Below are 21,998 nucleotides of genomic sequence, written 5' to 3'. Positions count from 1 at the left end.
AATGTTTTTCTAAGCAGAAAAAAAAAACCAGGCAAACAAACCTAAAACCCCCACCCCCATACTGAATCTCTTTTACAGAGGGTGACTCTGCAAAGGGGTGCAAATTCCCCATGCAAATGCCAATTACTGACATATCATGCCATTACAAAAGAGAAAACCATTTTACATAGCAATTTCTTTTAATTTTGGGGCACACAGCTTCTTAGCCTAAATCAGCTGGGATAGGGTCCAGCTCACAATGGACGGATGGATGAAAAACATTAATAAAACTCTTAAGTATGATGCAGTGCAGTTCTACAAACCTGTAAATTAGTGGGTTATTGTTGGTCTATTTACATATATAAGTATATACATTTTTAAACAAAATAAAATTAATAAAGGAACCAATTCTTCTAAGCATGCACAATAAATAAGGTGTGTCTCCTTCAGCAATGCATATTGTACACCTATAAGGCACAGTTTGCATTTGAGTTATAGTACAGCGTTACCTTGCTATTCACGTGGGGTAGAAATCGAGCCTAGTCACGAATACCAAAAATCTGCGGGTAATTGACCCCCCTCTAAAGAGGTTTATAATTGCCTGTAGATGCCATACGATGGTGGAAAAGCACTACTTTTCTATTAAACAAGGCTATGGCCTGACAAAATGAAGCTCCTTCCCTTACTTCAACATAGTTGGCAGGGCAGAGTTATTAAACACAGAAACACACAACAAAAATCTATAAACAGGTGAATTTGCAAATGGCGAATTGTGAGTATATGTGGGAATACTGTACTTCAATCAAACCCAATACAGGTTGTCTTTAAGCGTTGGTGTGGGGGATTTAGATCTACGAGTGGTCTTGAAATCTACAAAGATGGCTGGTAATGAATTTCTACTAGCAACTTTCTCTCTTGTATTACTTTCACAACCTCTCACATTCTCATCACTGCTTGTAGCTTCAGCATCAAATGGTCCCCAGAAAGTCATTCCAGGGGCCAGACTCCGCCTCCTGGGGCCTTCCGGTGCCCTTGGTGAGGCAGGACAGCTAGCTGCACCAAGCGGGGTGACCACCACGGAGGGCATGGCCACGCTTCGCTCCGGCCGGCCCAAGTACGGGCTGCCCTCGGTGGGTAAGTGCACCGCGGCGAGCTCCTGGAGGAGACGCATCCTGGCCTGCTTCTCCTTTCGGTGTCGGAACACCAGGATCAACACCACCAGGATGACGATGAGGAGCAAACAGGCCAAAAGGGGCAGGATGATGAGTAGGGGGTCCGAGGCTGGCCTTGGCAGAACCTCCACGTGAAATGGACGGGTGTCAGGAGGCTTTGCCGGACTGTGTTCTGGCTCGGAGGGAGGGCGAGGCTGTGGGAGTGATCCACGCCCCCATCTAGTTGCCTCCCCACCACTCCCTGACCGGCTGCTGTGACTCCCACCGCGTGTATGGTTGGCCGTGCGGTGGTGAGGTCTCTGCTTATGGTGTGTCTTATTGTGGTTCTTATGTGTCAGGATGTGAGGGTGCAAATCCATTTCCACCCTGCTTGACGTGGGGGCTCCTTTTCGCCACCCTTCTCTTCCCCCTCCAGTGGTGGTCTTGTTCCGTGGCGGCAGGCGCGTCATCTCATGTTCATTACTCGCACCATCCGCTTTTTTCGAGCCAAGCAGCCCATGACGCATTTGGTGGTGAGGTAAAATGGTGAAGTGAAGCTCACCTTTGGCCGGTTGGACGTTGCCGGCCTTCAGCATGAAGATAAAGGAATCATTGAGAGGCCTGGCGGGGGTGTGGCCTCGAGTTGTCGCGAGCACAGATTTGTTACTCGGGAGTTGACTGTCGCTGTCGCTCAGTGTCTCCTCGATGGCAACGCGTCCTTGCACCACGTCACGGAAAGTAAACGACTTCAAGACCTCTGGGTCTCCATTGGGATCATATGTCATCTGCATACATGAAGGCACAGCAAAGACAGTTGCTCTTATTACAGTGTCAAATAAATGCAATAGTTGAACTAACTGTTTTCCTTGACTTCTGATTTTAAAATTTGATATCCATCAATTTATTTTGTATATCTAATATGTATATGTAATGAGGCGATTATACATTTATTACACAGTTATAATGACCCTCTGAAGGAAACCACTAATGTGACCTGTGCCGAAACCCCTCCCAAAAAATTTGACACTGCCACTCTAATCTCTTAATTTCCCGCATGGGATTAATAAAATCCTGTGATGGTCCAGCAACCAGTCCAGGGTGTACCCCACCTCTCACCCAAAGTCAGATGGGATGGACTTCAGCCCACCCACGACCCTAATGCGGTTAAGCAGTATACACGATTGATGGTTTAATAAAGTCGGTTTTACACAACACCAATTCACAACAGTTCTCCAAAGGCACATTACATATCACTTGGGCTAAAACCTATTTCCAAAATCGGTCAATTTTAATATTTTTTCACAAACCCTTCTATCCACTCTTAGTCAGTCCTCACATGGGTCTGTTGTTTTTACAACTGTTTGACTAATTTAAGTGTTCAAAATGGCTTGCTCTCTTTGATGATGCAACGTTAATGCCTCAGCAAAGATGCTTTTTATTTTTTAGTTTTTGGTTCCCTGAAAAGGGATGATTTTAGAGATGCGAGGATTCCGCCCGACGCCAGCGATATTGCTGCCGTTTGCCCTCCAGCGGCTGGATGGAGGTGGAGATGCAGAAATAGAGAGAGGCAATAGGAGAGAGGGATTGGCAAAAGGCTTAGAAGACTGCGTATATCAATAATTGTATCAATAACTAATAATGTTATTATAATTATCAATACTGATGGGGTAAATTTTTAAATCTAACTATTAATGATATTACTACAACTAGAATAATTAGCAGAGGTCATGGCGCTGTTGTATTTTGCACAGTAAGTACTGTATATCAAAATACATTAAATACTGTACAGTACTTTGACTGTTTTACAGTACTTAGCTGCTTTTGCTGACCTCTAGTGGTTAACGCCCCCTTATATTGATTACATTTGTGAAGAGGGGAAACACAAGCCTGATCAACAACATGAATCTTGCTTTGACATCATCAAATCATTGAGACCTGAAAATTCAACGAATGATAATCTGGCCATCTGTAGATATTTACTTCAGAATACTTTTGCAATCTTATGCCAAATACCATTCGAAACCCTAGGCTCTTTGCTCTGGCGTAGAAAAACAATCATTGAACACATGAAGACTAGTTCATAATAGTGACTGATAGAGAGGTGTCATCTGCAAATTTCTGACGTTGCTTATCCTATGTCAAATAGAGTTCTTAATTTCACACTGACCAATAATTACAGACAATTTTGCGTGTCATTGATACAGACACTTTACTTCATCTACTTTGTTTTATTATGTAAGATATCTTGATAAAAGCAGGAGGATTGTTGCTTTTGTTAGGGTACTTTGAGATGAACAGAAACAGAAGATGTAGATTTGTTTGGTGATGTAATCGGTGACTAAAGGAGAGTACACACATAGTACTGTACAATAATCGGGCAGAATTATTCCTCCCTAATCTGCGCAAAAAATTGTCAGGGCAGACAACTGCAAATCTTTTTCTCATTTTTGTTTTTTGTGCTCTTGTTTATACAGCCACTTTGAGCAATTATGAAATGAGAAATTGACAACAAGATGAACAGAAGGATCCATACCTTGACTAGTTTTCCATGTTTTGGTGGAGACAGAACCTCAAAGACCGGATTGACTCTGCTGATTCTCGCCAGCTCGGAGGCGTCCATCATGGCTTTCCCCAGTTTCACAGCGATGCCACTGGGGACTTTCACTGGTTCTCGCAGATAGATGAGAGGTCGCACTACCACCTTCACCGTCTGTGCAGTCACATTTCCATATTCAACACCTGGCGCCGAGGCTGACACTGAGATTTGAAAGCTGTCCTCCGATTCGCTAAGATCAGTCATGTGATAAACAACACGGCCATACTGGAGATCCTCGTGGAAGAAGGTCATGACCTCCTGGTCATTTATGGCAATACGTCCATGATGAGGGTGTGTGGTGACCGTGTAGGTGATCTTGGCCTGGCTGCGACTGTTTGTTTGAGCTGCGAGCTGGTTGGTTGTCAGGATCACTGCTGTCCTGCCTTGCACCAATGATAGGCCAGTGTTGTTCACAATGAAGACAGAGGGCTTTATCACCTCCAAACTGAACAGTTTGTAGAGTGGACGATGATGTCCATCAGTGATGTTAAAGTAGAAAACGCCAGTTGAAGGCTCGCCCTGGTGAATCCAAACCAAAGAGGAGAGAAAATAAAAGACAGAAATTAATGAAAAGTATAGAAAGAAACAAATTAAGTTAAATAGTATGTTTTATGCAAAATGTACTTTTTAATTTCTTGGATGCAAAAAGTTTGGCCTCTGTAAGGGGCTGCCCACCCATTAAATTTGAATGCTATCTGCCTACTAAAACAAAAATAAAAATGCTTTTTTGAACAAGCCGTTCTTCACTTCTGCCTGCCTGCTGCGTAACACTGGGGCTAATTTACAAAATAATTACCCCCACACAAAGCTTCTCCATCAATGACTTGGCAGATAAACTGGACAAAGATCCAGAGCAACTTTCAAGAAACAGCCAGAGTCCGGCCGTGAGAATACACTGTGAAACACTATCATCCAAAGGCGAATCTAAAAGGTGAGCAGAGCTGCACTGAATTTTGTTGGATGTACAGATTATCATCAGCTAACAGCGTTAACTTCTGTTAATCCGCACATACTTACATTTTTAAATGCTGCCTCAGCGAGTGAAATTTTTTTTTTTCTCTTTACAGGCGCTTTTTCCATTTCCGCAAGTAGAGCCGTTTGCCTCTTCAACTGCCTTACCTCGCTCCACCGTCGGCCATCATGGTAATGAAAGCCATACTCGGCATCGGTTGCTCATTAGACAGTTCTGAGAGTCTTAAAAAAATGCTTTATTCAGTGATCTGTAAGTCTCGATCCTTGGGGTATTTTGACAGAATAATTTCACAAAAAATTGTCAAAACACCTGGGAAAAGTGTTTTTTTTATTGAAAAAAAAATGCAGGTCTCCTTTGAATCCTGCTATTGGCTAACCGAGGACAAATGATTTACAGATAATGACTCAAGCGCATGCACATGTTCTGCTTTCTAAAGCACACAAATGGGCAAACATCATTAAAGATGGAAAGTCTCTGACTTTTTCACCTGTTGGATAAAATGCAGCCGGCCGTGATTGACATCGTACTGGGTGAACGACGTCACTGGTTCTGGTCTTTCGCCAAGAGTCAAGTAGCCGTTGTTGGGCTTACTGATCACAAGGTAATGCAGCTCCTCCGGAGGGGTGTCATGATCTTCTACCTGTTCTTGTAGATGAAAACAGATTGTTAGCAAAAGCAACACATTTTATTTTGTATCAAGCAGTGCAAAAATGTGCCCACCCACCTGCAGTTTGTCTGGTCCAATTATTACTCGCTCCCCAACTACAACCTTCATACTGGGGGATCTGTTCCTTAGCAGTGGTGGTTGGTCGTTGACTGGCATCACTGTAATGTTGAAAGTCTCTGTCACCGTCAGGCTGTCCTCGACGTGGTGATAAGACTCCAAGTCTACTGATGAAAGGGAAGACGAGGCCGAATAGAATGACGACAAGGAGGAATCCGAGGAAAAAGCGGACATGTGAGACGGAGATGAAGACGAGGAGGCATCCAGAGGAGCCACCCAGGCCTGGAAAGTGAAGCTGTCACTTGTGGTCTCAGAGTCATCATGTATGTATGTGATGCCAAACTTGTTCAGAGTGATCTGAGAGAAATCTGGTTGGTCCCTTGAAGAAAAAACAAACCATATATAAAGAATTGTCTGCACCCAACCTACGCAATTAAAACAGATGCCTTAAAGCTGAGGGTGGAAGGAATTAAGAGACCTGGTGAGGTTAAATCCTTGGATTGACAAAGCTCCATGGTGTGGCAGGGAAATAACACGGTAAACAACCTGGTGGTCTTTCTGGAGGGGCTTGGGCACTTTCCACAGGAGATTAGAGGCATCAAGTTTAGATTGGTCAATTGTAACCTTGCCACCCTCTGACACCACAGCACCTGAGACACAAAAAGTAAAGTTTACCTGTCTAAAATGAAAAAAATTGTTTTAGAGTACTTCTGGACCTTTACAATTCTGCTTGCCACATTTCTACCAAGCAGTACAAACGGCATTGGATGTGATAGCTGTGTCAATTATACAACCCGCTTGACATTGTATAAACCGCCAAAGATTTCAACAAAGATGTAAGTCACATAACCCAGATGACCAAGGACAACAATGGTAGATTTCCAGCATTTCGTGATTGAGCTTTTTGGCATATGCATGTTGTCGCGTGATCTTCTTCCTATTCTGTTCCCGGTGTCGCACCACTTTTCGTGCTGATTTTCTGTCAACCAATCAATCAACAGCATAGTGTTTGGCTCCACCTCTTTAGATACCTTCAACTGTATTTGGTATCCTGATGGCAGTTTGACAAAAATGATAAGGACTTTAGAGGAAATGAAAGATTGTGAACTGTACTGAAGGTGGAAATTGGCTAAAAGTAGTGCATGTATACCTTTAACAGTTTGACTTGTTTGGAAGATACCTGTGACTTTTTAAATATGACACGTATAGCTTCATACCGACGTACGCAGTTTCAAGAGCGCAACAATGCACACTTAGGTACCACTGCATTGATACTCATTTTATTGTTTTATATTTATGGGTTAGAAGTTATTTTCATTCAAATGTTTACATTTATATACTGAGTAAACCAAGGACCCCCTGAATAAACAATTACATTAACAGTTGAATAATTAGCTAGATTATACCTTGAGAAACATACAGTATATAGGCCCTTATTTTTGACAGCGTATACCTGCGTTGTTGGAGAGTCTGGTGTGATGTTGATGATCATGATGTTTGTTTGCCTGGTAGGAGATCAAGATGGTGAAGGTGGTTGGCGGAAGGAAGGCAGGAGGAGAAGACACAGTGAAAGAAAACGTATCTCCAGCCAACCATCCCACCGACTCTGGCTTGTTCTGATCATACAAAATAACCCCTGAATTCACCTAAGGCATAAATAAGAACTGAAATTTACCAGATTTCTACATTAAAATGAAATACTGTTATGCATTCAGAGACATAAATGGTGACCACCATGGTCTGTGTGAATGTAGAAACGTCCTGAGTTGAGTTGTCAGGCATGTGACGGACCAAGCGGCCAAGTTTTGGAGGAACAGTCACTATAAACTCCACAGTGTGGTTTCTTCCATTGGCAGTGGGGTCGTTGGTCACTACCTGAAGCTCCTTCTCCGAAATTGGCGTCACTGAACCTTTAAAGTGAAAACAACAGACACAGTGAGCTTCAGACCAGGTCTAAAGAAAATAAAATTAAAACAATATTCAAAAGGCTGTAGTACTCTTGCTTAGACATAGAAATAATATTGATTTGTTCTTTGTCTTCGGCTACTTCAAATTCTTGTACTGAATTCTTGATTAGAAATAGGATGAAAAGTTTAAGATGTTTGGATGAGAATTGTAACTGATAGAGCACAGACAAGGAACATTTAAAGACATGATGGACTCCATCATTCATTGATGTTTAATCTGTTAATATGTAGGTTAAAACCACTGAATTTGTGAATCTAACAATGAATCTTATCTAACAAATATAATCTTAAATCAGTCTAACAGGCTCAGGTCCTTTTCTCGTGTGTAATAGATTTCAATCGCTGTAGTGTAATTAAAAGTTTGTATACCTGGGTAGACCTCAATTGGATGGTTTCTCTGTAGTGTAAGAACAAGAGAATGAGCTGTTGTGCTGAAGATCTGGCGAGGGGCAAAGTTCACGCCATCATTAACTTGAAAGTGGAAACCACCAGACAAAGCACCTAAAACAGAGAAAAGAGAGTGCCAGCATCAATCCAATAATATTCATTAACCACCTCTTGAATTTTTTATGTCTCACCACTGTGCGCAAAGACCAGCTGGCCATTTTCAATGTGACTTTGCGTGAAGTTCAGGATGTGTCTGGAAGGGGAACTCCTCAGAGCTAGGTAACCATTACTGGGTGGTGTGACGATGAACTCGAGCGACTCGGGTGGAGTATCTGAGTCCTCTGCGCATAGATCGTCCACAGAGATTTCTGTCACTGAACCCACCCAAACCTGAGAGGAACAATGATTGGATTTAGAAGAGGAAATAATTTGGGATTTCCGGGGAGTACAGCAAACCCTTAGAACTCAGGCCCAATCTGTTTTCCGGGGTACCGAGCCTCACCTTTGACGGGGTTCCACTTTCAAATATTTCCATTCTTACTTCTATCATTTTCTTATTTTGGCCGGCTTTGGACAAAAGGCGGACTACACCCTCTCACAATCACATTCACACCGTCACCAAGTGGGGACTGAACCCATGCACTTGCACCGAAGTCAGACGAATGTACCAATTCACTATCAATGACGTGAAAGGGTATATACACAGAAAAAATCTTCCCTCATGAATGCAAAAAAACTCTTTGAAAAGAAAGATCAGTTGATGCATGATGGTATGTACCATCTAACCCGATATTGTCTGGGTTTTGATTTCTTGTTGGAATCGCAACCAGAGTTCAAAAGGGACCACTGCAATTATATTGGGCAAGATCTTCTACTCATTTCCAAAAATATTTTTTTTGTGGTTGTTACGTCCTACCTTCAGCCCCTTGTTGTTTGTAACAACGGGCGTCTCATCATTGACAGGCGTGACATTGATGTGGACAATACATGGCAGACTGTGCTTCTGGTTCTCTGTCTGATTAGCTATGATGGTGAAGTTGTCTCTCACTGTGTCACTGCCGTCATGGATATAGGAAATGTATTCCCGTTCCACCTGGAAAATCCAAATTCTTTATGTTCGACAAAAATAACCCTAAAACGGTGTACACACTTACTGATAAGCTGTCAGGAATTTGAGAATTTATTATGCCCTTCCGTTTAAGGTTAGCAAAGATCCTATTATCGGACGTCTCTAAAATATTAACCGGATGAACTATCTGGTAGTGTGGTGTGTGTTAAGAGCAGTTTTTCCTTCCTGATTTGCTCAGAAAACGGTCGTGATTGACAATCGTAAATGCTAAATCTGTTCAATATTTATGATCACTACGATTACCATAAATCCTGATGTGCCTGGTCAAGACCAAGCTTCTTCTATTTCTTCTTGTACTTCTACTTACTGTGTATTGTCCAGCAGTCTGTATACTGTGGCGCTGTGTGCTATGTCACTAACCTTTGGTACTATGACAGACATCATTATGTGTATGGTGTGTTGCGTTTGTCATCTGAAACACGCCACACACTTTTAGAGCGGTACACGACAGATGCAGGTTTTCTCTCACATTTTAAATATCGGTTATGTGTGTACCCCATTTAAATGAAACAAGATGCGTTCAGAAAATTCAATTTAGAGGAGACTTGCATGCACCTCAGTGTGCGTGAATGCAGTGATGGGCATCCCCGGGATCCGGCTGTGCTCCAAGTGACCGTGTCGTGGAGGAACAACAATCTGATAGAGGAAATTCATCCCTGAAAAGTGATGACTATCAAACGTGATGATGTCAAGTGTGAGCAGCAGTGACGACCCCTCATCCAAGTTCAAGTCAGACACCTACAGAATTAAACATGACTTGAATATTTTGCAGTTTCATCAAGACCTGGCTCTTCTTCCATTTGGTTTAACCTTTAGAGGCAGCAGTGTTGGAATTATGTCAATCTCCAGTCTGATGGGTCCAACCTTGGTGAACCCATTGGTGGCCTCCAAAAGAGCAGAGTCATTGGTCCTGCTTCCTGTAGCCCTCTGATGGTAGATGATAAAACCCTTGTTGATGTCCTCCTGGGTGAAAGAGTTTGTTGGCTGCCATCTGAATTCCTATAAATTCCAGAAGGACAAGTCTAATTAGAGAGCTTTAATTTACCAACCCCATTATCTGCTGGAAAATGTTGGACATTTTTGAAGTGCAAATTTCAAGTGCCTATTGATCACCAAATTTAAGACAAAGTTTGGTAGTAGCTGGTAAGTATAGTTCATGTAAGGTTAATTGTAAAAGCTTTGATTAAGGTTAGTTGTAAAATTTTATGCACCCGGAAGAGACGCCTCTGACCCCCATTTTTTGTTCGACGCTTTTTCTCAGGGGAAAACATCTCGATCAAGCCCAGGGTCGGAGGATTTTGGATGGTGAAGACTATCTCTGAAGGCTGGCTGTCCTCATGAACCACCTGTAGGTAAGTAGTTATATGACAATATGAAAAATATTAGGTTTTCTTTCAATCCCAAAATCTACTGGTTTACCTCTAAATGGTCCTTGTTTAAGGAGACATTGTGCCCCTCCGCCACCACCACTGGATGGTTACTTATGACTGTTGGTGGCCTCTGATGACTCTCGAGGTAGATTTTTATATGCAGTCCAATGTCCAGACGCACCTCCCTCCTCCTATCGTCTGGCCGTCCCTCTCTGGTTCTTTCCCTTGCTCTTGCCGTTATATTAAACACATCGGACAATACATGGCTGCCGTCATGGTGATAGACTAATCGCTCCATCTCCAGATCCTCCTGGGTGAACAACGAAACAGCACCTGGCACTGCTGCAGCTTCACCTTCATTAAAGCGGAGGACGCCATGTTTGGGCGGAAGGAAGACCTCAAACGTGACTTGCTGTGGCTCTCGGATGTCCAGGTTGCTGAAGACACTGAGGTTATATGAGGTCAGAGTTGTTATCCCACCCCGCTGGGCCATAAGGCCTGTGTTGGTGCTCACTTCAAGGTAAGGATCTTGTGCCTTCACCTGCATCAAAGAAAGAGATTTATCGCACAAAAGAAATATTATGGACCCATTAAAGTGGCCTGTCCCAAATTTAGAATTTGTAGATCAATTGTCAGATTAAAATGTGATTTAACTGATTAATATCATCGTCATCATCATCATCATCAACATCATCATCATCTAGGAAGCAAAGACTTTCTTTTTTGGATTCATGTTTGTTGTAATTCTGGTGTCCTGTGTTCTTGATGATATGACATTAAATTCAGGTCCACAGAACAACCAAATTACTGATTTGGGTGTTGAGTTTCAAAATTGGGAAAACAATACTTTTAGCATGGATAAAAGAAAATATTTTACCTCCATTAAGGTAGAAACGTAATGTTTCCCATCAGACACAAAAAAAACGAAACGACCAAAGCTGACTCCCCTGTGTACAAACAGTACATTTTTCTGTGGGACAAAGTGAAAATTGAGACAGTTGAAGGGAAAAAAAAGCAAATGCATTCCAATTAAATTACGTTTTATGAATTGTTATATAAGTTAAGTCTAGGACCAGACTTCTAATATCTAGACAGAACCAGAAAATGCCCTTTGATTAATAAAACACTATACACACTACCAGTCCAACGTTTGGACACAGTTTCTCACTCAATACCATGATAAAGTGTGTCCAAACTTTTGAGTGAGAGCGCATATAATATTCTTCGATCTTCTGTTATTCAGAAAACCCATATATTGGTACGTATGAACATGCTGTATTAAAAAATGTTAAAAAAACCTGCTTGAGATCTCGCTGGGTGAACTCGTAGAGTTTGTGATTGGGCGCACTAGCCAGGACCAGCTCCCCCATTGGAATTCCCCTCCGTGTGTACACCAACCAGTCATCCTCAAAGTCTGAGTCATCGTCCCGGTAACAAAGGTCATTCAAAGTCACTAACCTCTGGCCATCTCGGGCCACGTGGAAAACTTTATCGACGACCCTGACAGGTCGCTGATCGTTGATGAGTTGGATGGCGATGTTTACGATGTGTTCCACTGTGTTTCTTTCCTCCTTTCTGCCATTGAGTTTGGTTGGGTTGTACACCACAGTTTGAAAAGCGAACAAATCCTGCTTGGTTTCGCTGTCATCATGAACATACACCACCCTTTCTTCAATGATATCCTGATTGGTGAAGGCTACAATGTTGTCGTTTATGGAGGTCGAATTGGAGAGGTTGATCCTCCTTAATTGACCGTGCCTCGGCTGCACCGTAATCCTGTAGTGGACCTCGCGGTTGCTCGTTGTGTGAGTGAAGAGAATACTTTTCGTAATGATTTTACTTCCTCCTTCAATGACTGAAAGGCCTTTGTTTACTATGGTGAAGTCGGTTGACTCAGGTCTGATATGGATTCTGAAATTGTGACTTGTTGAGTTGGCGAGGGTGGAAAACGCCTGAAAGCTACAAATGTCTCTTGTGTCGTCAGGCAGTTTCTCGAACAGCTCATATGTCACTAAGCCATCTGTGATATTCTTCTGGCTGAAAGTGGAGTCTCTTTTTAGAACTGTATCAATGAGTAATAGCTGACCTTTCTTGGGCTCAGTTAGAAGTCTGAAATAGCGGTCACTGTCATTGAGTTTAACACCCTTGGTGATGACATGAAGGTCTTTAGGAGTGACAACAACTTTCAGAACACCGTTGACCTCCATCTTGCTTCTTGTGACCTTAAAATGAATCCATCGTACCACAATGGAAAACACAAACTTCTCTGTTGCAAAAGAACCGATGCTGACTTTGCATTCTAACTGCTCAGTGACATTCTGAGTCTGGATGCCACGGTAAGTGCTCAGGTACCTGATCTGTTCTTTTTCTAAAAGTTTCTGAGAGAAGACCGTTGTCAGTTTCCATTTGCCACTTGAGTGTAAACATTGGAGTTCACCGTACTGAGGCCGCTCTGTGACATTATAGAGAATTTCCAGGGGCTGATCAACCACGTTAACTTGTACTGCAAGATGATTGGTGGTGATGAGTGACGCTCCGCCCTGGTTCACCTCCAGTCCAGTGTTGTTCACCAGTTTGTGCTCAAGCTCCACTGCAAGAATCCCCAAAATGACTGTGGTGCTGAACTGAAAAGGAAAAGAAACAGATCAACTGCAAAGTATATTTATTAGAAAAGCATCCAATCTCAATTAGTGTGTGTTTTAGTGACTGCAAGACTTACCTTCTGACCATCGCTGACCCTGAGTGCCATTCTGGAGGTAGAGACTCCTGTGTGGACAAAGCTAATCTTACCCTCCTCCAGATCATACAGGGAGAACACTTTAACGGCCCTGGAGAAAAGATGCAATTATGTCATTCAATGCTTTGATATTTTTTGTGTTAGACTGGCAATCTGGAATTGAAAGCCTCACTAGCCATCCAACCAACCTGTCAGGGTAATCTTTGTGTTCAAGATGTCCGGCCTCGTCGAAGTTTCCCATGGAGCTGACGATCAAATCAGCATGACTGCTATCAGGGTCTGATACGTTCAGCACATCTCTTGTCAGCTGGTGACATTGTCGATGTATACTTCAGTCTTTCATGTTTGATAACTCACTGGAATGTAGTTTTTAGACATTGCATTTCTTGTCCATGAAATCATTAATACCTACCTTCCGTTTGGAATTTTGGAGGAGCGTAAAAACATTTCCCTGTTGCAGGCTGAGCATTGGTGCATCATTAACAGGACTGATACTGATGTCAAACCGGTACAGGTGGTGCTCCTTCAGATACACAGGAAGCTCCTTGTTGTAGTTTGAGAAGATGGAGAACATGAAGTAATCATGCAGATCCTCTGAGCCGCTGTGAACGTACATCACTCGGCCCTGCCAGAGGTCAAGCATACTAAAAACCAGGTCTGTTTCCTCTCCCGGTACTGGGATAATTCCCCCTTTGGGATCTTCAGGACCAGGGTCAAGCTGCAGGTGTCCGTGAACTGCCTGTTCCTCAATGCGGAACATTAACTCAGATGGCTGCAAGCCCAACTTTATGAAATCAAGATTCACCTAGAAGATTAGACATTGTCTTACTAAAAGATGATAGTATCTAGTGTATTAGTGAAAGCCAGAACTTAAGTACCTTTATATGTTTAGGCTCCAATGGCGTCCAGCTTCCTTCTTCTACCTCGAGGCTCCTCAGCAAAAGGATGTTGGAGACGTTTCTATCACTTATCTCTTGTGCGGTCGTCGCATCAAACTCAGGAATATACATTGGGCTGGAAGTGGAAACGGTATCTAGCGTTTGGCCTATCTTACAGCCCACAGTAATGTCCTTGGAGATGATCACATGAGGGAGGCCAGTTCTTTGAGTGTTTACTTTAATTTCTCTGAGGCAGCCTCTAAAAGAATATCCACTTTCAGTCGCCTTCCACTGGGCCTTGGGAGACACAAGTCCAGCTTCTTTTGCGTCATTCCAGGTTTGTTCTTCTAAACCCCCCAGAAAGAGAGGTCCTCTGAGTTGCATGAGCTGCAATCCTGGACTCAGACTGGCCTGTAGCAACTCTTCACCTACCTTCAACTGTACATTGTGGGGTAGTATTTGCAGCCGGATGGGATACCAGATGTGGTTGCTGTGGAGTTGTGTATCTGAATACAACTCAGTCTTACTCCCCTCTATGGTTACAACTCTTGCGACCAATTGACCGTTTCTGATCTCTAATATAACACCACCTCCCTGATGAACGGCGCTATACAGCACTATACCGTCATTCTCTGTCCCAGATGGGTGCAGGTCACATTCAAACACACCTTCTTGTTGCGACTCCCAGGGTGGCAGAGAGATGAATGCTTCAGAGCTGTGAAAATGGATAGAATCATCTTCTGTTGCTGAAAACAGCTTACTACACCCCAGAGACACCTCATGGACAGTCTCGTAGCCATTATAAGGCCTCAAACTGGACAGCAGATTGAGTTCATTGAAAACAGCTTCATCTAAACAACCTCTAAAACCATTGGAGACATTCACAAAGTGAGGATGATTGAGCCCCGATGCACTGCCAACAAAAAGGGAGTCTACGCTGAGCTCCAGATCCGGTCCTGGCATATGGACTCGAATGTGAGAACTTCTGTCCGCGGTCATGGAGACACGATGATGGTTGTGAGTGACCTCGACAGAGTGCCACAACAGATCACTGAGGCTAGCGTTGCTTTCTGAGCGCAGAGTCCGCTCACCCGAGCCAAGGTCCACACGTACCTTAACGGAGAGGTAGTGGCAAAAAAAAGCTTGTGTGAGAGAGGAAAAACTTCCATTTCTACGTCCAAACTGTTTTGGGATTAAGACATTTGTCTTAATCCCAAAGAAATTGACTTTACATGACATGGCAACAACATATTGAGTTCAAACACATGCAAACATATATGGAGAGATTCGTCTCAAAATTATTTACACAAATATATCCGTGATTTACACGTGTTTTTCAAATCCACAAATATACCCGTGATCTACAGGTGTTTTTCAGATCCAGAAATCTAGCCGCGATTTACAGGTGTTTTTCAGATCCACAAATATATCTGTTCCGAAAAGAAGTGAGTGAGGCTATTTTGCAGCTCCTTGCGAGCAATCTGACACTAAGTCGAGTTCAACTCTTCTTTTTTCGCCTGGCTTCGGGATAGTAAATGTAAACACATACTGTATGAATCATAACCACGCAGTAACTCACCTGTAGGCACCCAGAGGTCAACTCCAACAGCAAGAAGTCTCTGGGCCCCATTGCCAAAAATAACAGGCCTTGCTGACTAGAAGTTCTAAACTGTAAGCGGAGCAATGTTTGAAAGGAGGCTTCCACTGTCTGCAGCTGGATGGAGCTGTTGCCATAGAATGACACTGGAATGATGTGAAAAGAGACAGATGGTCCAGTCTTGAATTAATCTCATTGTGTCATTTGGGGTTTTATGGATCATAATTCTTACAGTGTAGTTAAAAAAACAACTATTATGTAATAAGATCAATTCATAAAACTTTTCGACTGACAAATCTTAGGGGAAATAAAGCTAAATTAATGCAACAAATCAAAGAATGTAGTGTCCCCTACTTTGCCTATCCCTAGTGTATAGCTTTCTTACAACCGACTGTGAGATCTGCCAACACATCATTTTTAGTTATTTTAGCACCAAGTAATAAACCCCCCACAAAACTGTGTGCTAATGCCCTCAGCCTACTGCTGACACAATCCTCTATTGACTGGCCTGTCAACGCGGTGTGTACTCTGCACTTTACACCTGCAATCGAAATTCAATAATGGCAGCTAATGCACTCTGGAGCTGGCCATCCAAATATTTTCTGATGCTAATTAGACTTCGTTGTTGACCCTAATGACACAGGTTGGGCTTTTAGCAGATAGAGGTTGTGGCCTCAATTGGACTCATTAATTGTTTTAAAGTTGAGAGGGAGAAGCTGTGACAGTTGAACTTGAATACTAAATACACTATTAACAATGTGTTACTTTTGTGGTTGTAGTGTAGAAATGCACTGCATCATACTGAGAGTTATTTCTTGAGGTAACCAAAATATTAGAAACACATCTCTGAATGACGAAGTGAAGTTTTACACGAATGCAATGTACAACCCCAATAAAACAGAATGTTGAAAAGAGGTAATAATGATGTACAGTATTTGGATCCTGCCCCTACTGCTGACATTCAGTACATACTGTTGGTATGTGCCTTGCAATGGAACATAAACATGTAACAACTAAAATATACATATCTCTTTTGGGTTGCCACTGCGTTCAACAATAACACATTTGTAAACACTAATGCAGTCTTGGGTTAAATTGATTTGACCTAAAAAGCATCAGCATTGGAGCGTTGCCGTCCATTAGACACAGAATGCAGGTCAGGGAAGTATGAGTGTGTGAGTGGATTTAGAAATACCAAATGTCAAAGCATGGAGAAACTAACTTTCCATCCATCCATTTTCTATAGTGCTTGTCCTCATTAGTGTCTCGTTTTAGCTGGAGCCTATCCCATCTGACTTTGAGCAAGATGCATCCTGCACTGGGCACCAGTCAAACGCGGGGCACAATTTAGTCTTCATTGAATGTGAGAATTCATGTTTTTCAAATATGCGAGAAATCTGAAGTATCAAGGGAAAACCCATGCAAGTACTGAGAGAACAAGCAAACTCCACACAGGTAAACCAAGAATCATACCTAGGACGTCCGAACTGCGTGACAAACATGCCAACCACTCATTTATAGTGCTAACTATCAATCAACCCGTTATTGGACATGACACTATGCTTGTAACATAAAGCGGTGTTCAAAATGGATCATTCCTAATTTTGAGACAGAAAAACAACATCATTTCAAAAACGATTATCTGTGATGGAGGCAGCAGTACAGAAACACTCAGTCAGCAGACCGAGCCAGTGTGCTCGTCATCATTAAGATTATAAAGATCCTGTCTGTCCATCTATGGCTAATCTGCTTCATTTTATGGATTACCCTATTAGTAATCTGCCAACACTCACACACTTCCAGTGCATCCAGTTTTTTTCTACCATGAGTAAAATAAATGAAAACATAGGCAACGTGTTCAATGCATTATCTGTTACAGTATCACAATGGCATCAGATTTGTACAAGTGTTGCACTTGGATTTGTTAAATAAACCTAGACTGACTGATATGCTTGGATTTAAAGACTATATGAGTCATAGGAAAATCAAGTCAAATTAACTTATTTCTAAAAAATAGGGATGGAACAAATAGTCACGTTTAAAATTGTAATCAAATGTGTAGAAAATAAAGACACCATTTGTGCATCATATTTCTATGCGTACATGGTGGTGTGACAAAATTACTTATAAACACAACAAATAATTAAAATTGCCATTTGCCATTTTTTTTCTTCATTGCAAGGGTGGTAAAAGGGTACTACAAATAGCCACTCCAAAACACGGGAACTTCTCTTACACACACTTTACCTGCATAAACTTGTCCTGTAGAAATGAGCAGGATCAGAAGCAGCTCAGCCACTAATCTTCCCATTGTTACTTATTGGGCCTTGAAAATCCCGCTTACTTTTTAAATAAGAGCAACATCTGCCTTCTTTGTAGTAAGGTCCATCACTGATGTCTCTTCATGTTATTTACAGCATGTGACAGCCTTTTCTTGGTCTACTGGATTTGGATTACTGTCTTTGAAAAAAAAAATAAAAATGTACCTGTGCTTGTGGGTGTCACCCTGCTGCTCCACTGATCCTCCTTCTTCTAAGCAGCTGTAGCGCCAGATGTAACCACACGAGGGCAGTGTCATCCCAAATACTGAATAGAGCTATAAAATCCCAACAAAAAGTAAGAATTATTTCTGCGTCGTTTATATTTCTCGTAGTTTTCCCTTGTTGATTTATTTTAAAATTTCATTTTACGATAAACTGGTAATTAATATATATATTGACATATATACACTTAGACCTCAACTGAGCCTCACCTGAAAGTTTAAATAAAAAAAGGGGTCCTCGGTTTACAACGGATTTCAGCGTAGTCAATCACTAACGCAAGTAGAAAAGTCATAACTGTAAATATGTCTGAAAAACACTTCTTGGCTATAAATATAAAACAATGAAATAGTATGGTGGTAAATAAGCGTGTCTTCTTGTGCTACCCATACAGATGTGGGTAAAGTAGCCAAATAATAAATAATAATAAACAAAATGAAAAACTCGAGTACTGAGTAAGGAGTAATTTCTAATTTGTTAATTTTTTTAAATAGCACATTAATGTCAAATACACAAAAATATAAAATAGGAATTAAATTGTGGCCCAACGATATAACTTGATTTTTTTTAAAAATAGAATAACAGAGACAAATTCAGCCACAATAAATGGTCTTTAATTAAGTGTCTTTGTTTACGTGAAACAGCACAATAGGCTCATGAGGCAGAGATGACTAATTTTGTATATGATTTGATTATATTGAACCCCAACAGGTGGATTTACCCACATTTATCAGCTGTGCTGACATCTGTTTCATTACTCAAAAGGTTCTGCCAACTTACATCTTTATCTTCAGTGCTGTGTGTACATTGCGGATTGATTTTCTCAAGCTGCTCCTTTTGAACGCCTACAATCCTTTCTACAGCGAGGAACAGAGCTCAAACCGGTCTGAGTGGGTCGACCAAACTGCAATTTGCATGCACGTGATGTGCTTGAAGTGCTGGTTTTATTCCACAGAGCATTACATTTTGCAAACACAGTTTGAGACAGCCTCTTCTGTCTTTCTCAAGTTCCAAGTTGTTGTAGGCTGAAATGTTGACATTTTAGGTGGCCGCATGATAGCGCGTGACATTTGACAGTTCCCCCCCCACCATATTCCATTCACCCATTTTCCTTACTGCATATCCTCACTTGTGTGTGAGCTCGAGCCTATCTGTAAGGTAAATATAGATTTATGCCATGTTTCATGTAAAGAAGTCACTTTGTATACTGCGTTTGTGAGAGGTTGTGCGGAGACTGGTCATGTGCTCCGTTTGATTGGTCAGAAGGAGTCAAATATTACTAGTTGTGACGTTGCATTGGTGAAACAGAGTCATGAATTGTTTTTCATACAAATATTTACTGTAATTCTGACTTTACTTCTGCGGTAGTGTTGTTTAGTGAGATAATATGTACAATTACGTGCAAATGTAGGTTACCTAGAGGAACAGAACTCCGTCATATACTGAGGACTGGCCTGTATTGTTAGATGTTTTTAGCCCATGCATTGGTTCTGCCAGTTATTTGGATCTGTGTTTTATACGACGATGTTAAACAGTCTAAGTCTTTGATCATGGTCCAAAATGCTGAATCCATTTTATTTATGTTTACTAAATATATTTGGAAAAATTTACATTTCATGTTACATTTCTCCAATGGTAAAAAACTAAACCTCTTCCTCTTCCTTTGCTTTTTGAAGAGAAATGAGTAATACTTAGATTAAGCAGAAAAATCTGCAGTTGGCCTGCTATGGACCAGTCCCACCCATTGTTAACTGGGAGAGCCTCCAACCACCTCACTATTCGGCCAAAGAACTGGGAGTATAAATAAACCCTCTCAGGATGTATTTGTGTTGTAATTAATAACTCTGCTCTGGCCACAACATTAGTTACACTTGCAAAATCTAACAAGAGCCCATCAGAGAAGAATTCAATTAACAATATGTTTGTTATTGTGGTTTTCCTTTGCTGGTACAAAACAAATTATTATTTTATATTTATAAACATAAATGTAGAAATATTTTTTTATACGACTGTGAGAATCGCACACTGAATGTCCTGAACGTCTTGTCCCATGCAATTGTTGTATTGAGGAAAATAATGCTGCCCAGAGGAGGTCCGCCACGCCGGATTCTTAAAGGAGACATACAGCATTATGCATATTCTTGTTTTAGGCCAGGGATTGAACAGGCAGGAGCAGGGCCTCGAGTGTGTGTGTGTGTGTATGTGTGGGGGGGTGGGGTGGGTGGGGGTTAGTGGTCGTAAAGACAATACACTACAGCATTTACACTCGAGATTATAGGTTTATGTAGAGAATGGAGAAGAAACACGCATGCTAGCTTAATTGAAGACTCTAAATTGCCCGTAGGTATGAATGTGAGTGCGGATGGTTGTTTGTTTATATGTGCCCTGCGATTGGCTGGCGACCAGTTCAGGGTGTACCCTGCCTCTCCCCCAGAGTCAGCTGGGATAGGCTCAAGCACACACGCGGCCATAGTGAGAATTAGCAGTACGGATGATGAATGAATGAATGAGTCGTCACTTTTGCTTTGACTTGTGAGAAAAATTTGAGACACGAGCGTGAGACGGCGGCAGCGAACGTCACAACAAGCAGCAGTTTGGCAGTGAACGGTTCTTTAAAAAAGAGGCCAGGTGCTTGCTTTAAGCTGTTTTTTGCCACTCCCAGTTGAAGTTTGTTGTCAAAATAATAATAAAAAAAACAACAACAAAGAGAATTACACAATGTGCATTTAACCTCACTTTGCAATGTGAAAGTCTGCTAGCTCGCTGCTACCACATAATGGGAAACACCATCGACAGGTAATGAAATTAGCATTGATATTGCTGTTGTTATGAACCTTTAAACAACTAATATTTGAATATAAATGGCGGCAACCCATACCAACAAACATATTATACTGTGCCCTGGTGGCCATGGCACACAAAACCAGACACAATGCTCATTAAATAATGCATGAAATCATAATGTACACACTGTGTAATTCTTTACATTCTCTTTACGTATGTTATTTTGTTTGTTTAATAAAGTACAATGCTGTAAACTGCTATATTTCATAACCTTTTATGAGTTGTTATGTAGATTAGCCCCACTGTTATGTAACAGTAGGTTGAAGTTCAGAATGGCTCGCTTCCAGACACATAAAGGAAATGGCCAGAAAACAAAAGATTTATTTGGTTGTTTAATTTCATACTTTATGGGTGTGCAGGCACTCCAGAGGGCCCACTATTTGTATACAAGAAAAACGTTTTCATCCTATGGCTACCCATTCTGACACTGGCCACAAGTGGCTCATCACCTTACTTAAGGCGTGATGAGTCGAAAGAATCAACAATTTTACCATGTCAGCTAATAGTCTTTGTTTAGCCCAAAACAGCCTCCAACTGAAATGAGTAAAATGCAATGAACTGGGCAGGTGGATTGACATGGATAAAAACTGTTTCTAAAAAACAAAATAGCCAATATAGCTGATCAATTGAAAGTTGAAAGGAGAGCCCTCCAACACCTGACCTACAACTACACACACTGTTATGTTTCAGCCTGAAGGAGTAGGCTATGTCCCATTAAAAGCTCTGAAAGAACACTTTTCTTCTTCTTCACATTCCACTCGGCTCGCGCATGAGAGGAGAGTTTTTTTCCACCCTCTCCTAGCTTGAGTTCCCATGATGTTGAATAATAGAGGGTGCCGCCTGGCAGATGTGCTAACCAGTTGGCCGCTGTGCCGGCTCTTTTCATTTCCATTTTACCTTTTTCATAAAGCCTTTTCCCAGCATAGAAACCCATTTTTAAGGGAAATTCTGAAGCGGAAGGGCAATTCTTCTTCTTCTCTAGCGATAAACATAAATGAACCATCTATTAAAAGGTGTTAAAAGTAGCAACAGCCTCTTGTAGTCATTATTTTAATAGGTGCTGTGAGATTAAACCGATGTTTTAATATTTAACTTTTTGAAGGGTCTTTCCTTTATTTGAGACAAG

At 41.6% G+C, this 21,998-nt stretch overlaps 1 protein-coding gene across 4 annotated transcripts; it reads right to left on the bottom strand.

Annotated features, from left to right (window-relative positions):
* Nucleotides 1–32: 32 nt before the first annotated feature.
* Nucleotides 33–17,935, bottom strand: LOC133413857 (chondroitin sulfate proteoglycan 4-like). 4 transcript variants are annotated; one of them, XM_061698720.1, is made up of 22 exons: nucleotides 17,736–17,935; nucleotides 15,471–15,634; nucleotides 13,892–15,004; nucleotides 13,426–13,818; nucleotides 13,202–13,320; nucleotides 12,996–13,104; nucleotides 11,575–12,900; nucleotides 11,154–11,246; nucleotides 10,326–10,817; nucleotides 10,118–10,252; nucleotides 9,717–9,905; nucleotides 9,462–9,644; nucleotides 8,694–8,870; nucleotides 7,969–8,167; nucleotides 7,760–7,891; nucleotides 7,158–7,333; nucleotides 6,877–7,069; nucleotides 5,902–6,073; nucleotides 5,424–5,802; nucleotides 5,187–5,339; nucleotides 3,664–4,245; nucleotides 33–1,915 (listed from the first exon to the last, which is right to left on the bottom strand). In XM_061698720.1, exons 1-22 carry the CDS (start codon nucleotides 17,797–17,799, stop codon nucleotides 782–784), a joined length of 7,677 nt encoding a protein of 2,558 aa, XP_061554704.1. In that variant the 5' UTR covers nucleotides 17,800–17,935; the 3' UTR covers nucleotides 33–781. The 4 variants fall into 4 exon arrangements, with proteins under 4 accessions (XP_061554704.1, XP_061554705.1, XP_061554706.1 ...); XM_061698721.1 differs by having other exon boundaries at nucleotides 6,877–7,039; XM_061698722.1 differs by lacking the exon at nucleotides 11,154–11,246.
* Nucleotides 17,936–21,998: the final 4,063 nt, after the last annotated feature.

The sequence above is a fragment of the Phycodurus eques genome, chromosome 15 (assembly GCF_024500275.1).
Source record: "Phycodurus eques isolate BA_2022a chromosome 15, UOR_Pequ_1.1, whole genome shotgun sequence".
Taxonomy (NCBI): Eukaryota; Metazoa; Chordata; class Actinopteri; order Syngnathiformes; family Syngnathidae; genus Phycodurus; species Phycodurus eques.
This window is presented reverse-complemented; position numbering and strand designations above follow the sequence as displayed.